Source organism: Myodes glareolus, chromosome 9 (genome assembly GCF_982192425.1).
Source record: "Myodes glareolus chromosome 9, mMyoGla1.1, whole genome shotgun sequence".
NCBI lineage: Eukaryota > Metazoa > Chordata > Mammalia > Rodentia > Cricetidae > Myodes > Myodes glareolus.
The window spans coordinates 106,620,628-106,626,627 of record NC_142034.1 but is presented as its reverse complement, the minus strand read 5'-3'; the positions used below and the strand labels follow the sequence as shown (position 1 = coordinate 106,626,627).

General features: G+C 46.4%; 1 protein-coding gene across 4 annotated transcripts in view; it reads left to right on the top strand.

Annotated features, from left to right (window-relative positions):
* Positions 1 to 1,720: 1,720 nt before the first annotated feature.
* Positions 1,721 to 6,000, top strand: part of Pdxdc1 (pyridoxal dependent decarboxylase domain containing 1) — a 61,177-nt gene continuing 56,897 nt past the window's right edge. For 3 of the 4 annotated variants that reach the window (XM_048433252.3, XM_048433250.3, XM_048433251.3), the window contains exon 1: positions 1,742 to 1,896. In XM_048433252.3, the coding sequence (XP_048289209.1) occupies positions 1,876 to 1,896 (21 nt within the window). In that variant the 5' untranslated portion in view covers positions 1,742 to 1,875. Of the gene's footprint in view, positions 1,897 to 6,000 lie in introns of all 4 variants that reach the window. The other variant, XM_048433249.3, reaches the window with a different exon arrangement.

The window sequence follows — 6,000 nt, the reverse complement described above, 5'->3', positions numbered from 1 at the left end:
GCTCCTTTGTGTGTGTGCATGTGTGCCACTGTCCAGAGAACAACTCCAGAGGTGGTTTTCTTTCCACCATTTGAGTCCCAGGGATCAAATTAAAAGCTGGGCTTAGGCACAGGCCTTTACCTCCTAAGACACCTCTAAAGTCCATTAACTGCTTTTTATTTTTAAAAGAGTTTTTGTTTTTGTTGTTAATATTTATTTTGTGAGTGCGTAGGCACATTAGGCAGAAGAAACCTGCATGAGTTGGTTCTCCCCGTCCATCATATAGGTTCCAGGGATCAAACTCAGGTGGTCAGTGGCAACCATCCTTTCCAGCTGTCTCCTTAGGTCTGTTTTGTTTGGAGACAGGGTCTCATTAAGTAGCTATGACTAGTTTTGAATTTGATATGTATCCTAGACTGGCCTCAACTCGGGGTGGGGGGAGGGGGAGACAATCCTTGCTCCTTTGCCTAAAAGTTGATTCTTTAATAATAGTCAGGTGTTCAGATACGTAATATATCAGAACATATATTGATGGATGTTTATCTGAGCACATGCGATAAAAACAAGCATCAGAAACCGGTAATGGTAAATCTAGCGAATGGGCACATGACTGCGCGCTGCAATTCTTTCTACTTTTCTAAACGTTTGAAAAATTTCATAACACGTTGTTTTGTTCAAGCAGGAGCATATTCAATTTCCAGTCTTTGAGGGGTACCATTTCATCTTTTTTTCTTTCTTTCCTCCCTCCCTCCCTCCTTTCTTTAACAGTTCTTTGGCGAGTCACTGTTTTCCCAACTCTATAGCAATACACACGATTCCCTTTGCTAGGAAATACTTTTATTAACACAAGTAGGCTAATTACCCAAATGCAAAGTAGAGACCTCCTACACTGACAAGGGCTCAGGCTTCAGAGGCGATGCGTAAGAAACAGGAGAGAGGATAGGGACAGCTCTATGGTTTTTAGTATCCTCAGTCTTCAGGTCAGAACTTTCACTGACCACAACAGTGGTAGATTCCACGTCAGCTCCTACTCACTAAATAAGCACCATCCCCACCTAGCGGGAGTGAAGGGGAGGTAGGGTGGCATATTGCCACGGTGCTGGGGACTCACCCCTAAAACAGATAATAATGATCTTTATATCAAACGGCTGCTGCTGTGATATATAATGGAAAGGTAACAAACATATTAACATTATTATTACCCATCCCCCGACAAGCCATCATTGTGACATGAAGGAGGACGCTAGACCAGCGGTCTCAAATTCGTTTCTACGTGGACTTCTGAGGGAAGAGCTGACAGAAATACGTTCAGTTCCGACCAGCATCCGTCCCAAACAGCAGTCACTGAAGAACACTGCCCACCGCCCGAACTCACAAAAATGCTGGAGCGCGCGGCAGCCGTCATCCTGCGCAAGCGCAGAGGTGGGCGCTGGCCTCAGGCTTCCGAGGTATATGGCCTATTCCATTCCTGACGGGTGTTGACAGCGGAGAACTTGGAAGCCTGACTCTGGAAGCACTGGAAGTTCCTACTATTTTACCTGGTGGATGATGCATTGTGATTATTATAGTCCTGTCTCGATGGCTGCGACAGGCTTCTGGAAGAGTTGATTTCGGATCGCCCCATAGTCTAGGTTCCCCCCACCCGGCAGCGTTAGGACAGGCCTGCGTGACGCCCGAGTACGGAAGCCCGAGAGGCCCCGCCCAGTCCGACGGGCCCCGCCCCGCCTTCAGCCGCAGGGTCCCGGCCGGCCGCGCAGCGGGACAGCTCCTCCTCCTCTCCGCCCCGCCGGCTGCGGGCGCGGGGGACGTCAGCGCTGCCAGCGTGGAAACCGCCGCGGGCCGCGGGAGACGGAAGTAGTGCCCGGCACCGCGGGCACATCCCCGGACGCCTCAGCCATGGACGCGTCCCTGGAGAAGGTCGGTACGGAGGGATCGGGCGGCGCTGTGGCCCCGGGTCTCCGCCTCTCGGGCGACTGTTCCCCGTGGGAAAGGGGTCGGGGCTGAAGAGCCTCTCCGGAGGAGGCATCCAGCCCGGGCCTGGCCACGTCCCAGGCGGAGTGGCTGAGGGAGGTGGGCCCGGCGCTGTCGGAACCGGCCTTGGCTTCGCGGAAGCTCGGCTTGGGGCTGGGCCTGATACGGCGCTGGCCCCGTGGGATGACAGGAGCAATCGGTGTGGGCCCCAGAAGCGCACAGGAAGAAACCATAGGTGTCACGGAGCCCACTGCAAAGCCACAGTGCTGTCCAAGTTAGGAGACAAATTGTGAACTTTGGCGGGAGTAGGAATCACCTGGGGACCTCGGTAAAATCATTGATTTTCAGCCTCTGATCTGAAGCTGTGGTGGGCGGGGACTCTGTTGAGTTTAACAAGTTCCCCACGTGATTCCGATGCTGTAGCCTGGGAACCCCGGGCTAGAACCCCTAGAATCCAGAAAGGGGTGGGTAGTCCGTAAATGGTGATTTTTATTTGGGGTAGGGGCGGTCCCAGCTGGTCTTTCAGTGTCTTGGGTTCCTCTTTCTGAGAACAACTAGAGGCCTTCAGGTCAGCCTCAAGCCCACGGGAACCTGCATCTTACCCTGTTTACCCCTTGGGGCAACAGCCACTTGATGGACCTGGCTGACTGCTCTGGCATGTTGAATGGATTCTAATTGTTCCCACCGTAGGTCGGTCAATTGAGAACAGGTGCTTGGGTTTCTTCATGGACCCTGCTTTTAGTGCCTAGCATTCTGTCCCCGCAATCTTTCTCTGTGACCCTTCTTGAAATTCTGCTTATCCGATGTGATGTAAACCTAGTTTCTCCTCCTCTCCCTCTCCCCTCCCCTCGTATTCCTTCTCCTCCTCTACCACCACTACCACTACCACCACCACCACAACCACCCTCCTTCTCACCCTCTGTCCCTCCCTCTCTCTGTCTGTGTTTCTCTCCCCTCCCATCCCCCACTCCCCAGTGTTATGAAGTAACCCTGGCTTGTCTGTAATTCACTATAGACTAGGCTGACCTCAAACTTAAAGTGATTCTCCTGCCTCTGCCTTCCGAACTACTGGGATTACAGGAGTGTGCCATCATGTCTAACTTGGAATTCCTTTTTCAAAGAAGCAGCTGTTGTAGTTGTGTTCACTTGTCACTGGAGAGTTGAAGGCAGTAATTGTAGAAATTGGGACAGATGTCTTCATGTGCACACAGTGGCATATTTTGCTTCTCAGCTATTTAGCATAAATTGGGTGGAAAGCTATCATGGAAGAAGATACCTTTTTTTTCTTGGTTCTTCTGATTAGCATAGTGTCTACTTTTTGGTACCATGGGTTTCATTCAAGATTGATGATTTTCAACTCTAGGTTAGGTTTTCTCCCTGGGGAACATTTGACAGTTTCTGGAGATACTTTAGACTAGGGTGTCACAGGAAAGGTATACTAGGACCTATTAGGAAGAACCCAAGGATACTGTTGACAGGGCAGTTCCACATAGCAGAGAGGTATCAGCTATGCAGAAGCTGAGAATGGTTGTTATCACGTGTGCAACTCCAGGAGCTGAATAGAAAGTGATGCTGAAATGTCCTTTCGATGTTTCTCATTTCTTAAGAAGGCTTTATATCATTACATTAGAAACCTGAAAGAACTGAGATGACCTTTCCTCTGAGAATATCTGAAAACTAAAAAGTGGGTAGGAATCCTACTGTGGGTGGTAAATTTCTGAGTATTAAGTGATGATAAAACGTTTAAACCCTGCAAAGAAGATCTGAAGAGGCACTGAAACTCCAGATGCTTAAAGAGATGGAACTTAAATTGCATATACATTGACGAATTCAGAAGACATGGACTGAAAATCCCTGCCTTAGGCTAATGTGAAAATTATAAATGTAAGTTTTGTTTAAAAGGTAGGGCTCAGAAGGCGGTGATGGTGCACACATTTAACTGCAGCGCTGAAGAGCTGGAAACAGGAAGATCTCTGAGTTCGAGGACAGCCTGGTCTGCAGAGTGAGTTCCAAGACAGCCAGGTCTACACAGAGAAACCCTGTCTTGTGGGAGGGGGGCTAGTCTTCTTATTATAAAAATATATTTAGCTGGGCGGTGGTGGCGCATGCCTTTAATCCCAGCACTCGGGAGGCAGAGGCAGGTGGATCTCTGTGAGTTCGAAGCCAGCCTGGTCTACAAGAGCTAGCTCCAGGACAGGCTCCAATGCTACAGAGAAACCCTGTCTCGAAAAACCAATATATATATTTAAATATTTATATAAATATAATCCATATTTATATATTTAACATAAAATTCTATGAAGTAGTAGAGCACTTTAGATATAGTGAGTAATTTCTGTTAATGATAAATGGACAGGAAAGCCTCTGATGTAATAAGAACTAGTTAACTGTTCTGAAAGTAGTTTGGATTGAAAGGAAACATTGAATTATGTTCCTTGTTCCTGTTTCTTTGAAGAATAGATGAATTTGGGCTAGATTCTACATTTCTAATATAAATTTGAGAGCTATTTGAGTAGTTTCTGAATGATCCTGCTTTACCTGATCCATCTATAATTTATAGGCCCACAGAAACCACAATGTTATTTGATATTTATCCTCTGAAGCTTTAATATCCCAGTCCTCTAGGGCAGTGGGTCTCAACCTGTGGGTTGCGACCCCACCAAAGTAGACTATCAGATATCCTGTGTATCAGATATTTACACTACAATTTATAACAGTAGCAAAAATCACAGTTATGAAGTTGCAATGAAATAATTTTTATGGTTGGGATCAGCACAACATGAGGAACTGTGTTAAAGGGTCTCAGCCTTGGGGAGATTAAGAGTCTCAGTAGGATGCAGTATGTGACCATCACTCAGTAGAACCCTCCATTCAGTCCCCTTATCAAACTGTAACTCTGCACTCTGCTTCTTGGGTAATCTGACAGGGCAGTCCCTTTCCTTACCCTACTGGTTTTCTTTCACAGTGGTACGTGAAATGAGTTGACTCCACACCAGATAGGCCAATTGAAGGTACAAGGAATTCAAACTGAGAGTTGAGAGAGGGACTGGGGAGAACTGAGGTGTTGTTACTCTGAGAATAGTTCTTTATACGTAAAACTACAAAATAAAAGAAGTTAGGGGGCTGGAGAGATGGTTTAGTGTTTAAAAGCACTGTTGCTCTTCCAGGGGACCCAGGTTCAATTCCCAGCACCCACATGGTAACTCTCAACTGTCTGTACCTCCACCTCCTTGGGATCCAACACTCTCTTCTGGTCTCAGGCATGTACGTGGTGCACAAACAAACATGTAGGCAGAACACCCATAACATAAAATAAATCTGAGAAAAATTTTAAGTAGGTAGGTATCTTCTACCGCCTTATGTTCAACATGTAGGAAACAGGGTTCTGGAGCTGGAGAGATAACTTAGTGGTTAGGAGTATTTACTACTTCTTCAGAGAATCCAAGATGGCTCTTGATCACCTGTAACTACAGCTTCTGGGGATCTGACACTTCTCTGACTTCAGAAAGTACTTGTACAAACATGGCATGCATACACACACATACACATAAATATAAAAGAAAAAATTGAAAAACAGAAACAAGGTCCTGGAGATTAATTTTAATATTTTGTTAATATGCAAGTCAGTACTAGCACAGGAAGTATGATGGACCATATACAGTTATTCAGCAATTCACTTTTCAATAATATCTTGCTGCTTTAAACCTTTTCATGTTGAATGAAAAATGTCATTCTTCCCGGATATTCTGTTTAGACAAGGTGTGCTGCAATTTGTTTTAACTCCACCCTTGAGCAAACTCAGGACAGAGTTTCTCAAGCTCCTCAACTGCTGGTATTTGTGTCAACTGATTCTTAGGTGTGGGAGGTTCATTACAATTCATCCCGTTTAACAGAATTCCTGACCCCCATCCACTGGATTCTAGCAGTACACTCCTAGCTGTGACAATTAAAAATGGCTCCAGATGGGGTGGGCAGAATTGCTTCTGGTTGGGAATCATTAGCTGACAACCCAGAGCTACCGTTCAGTTAGGAAGCCACTAGTTACACTTG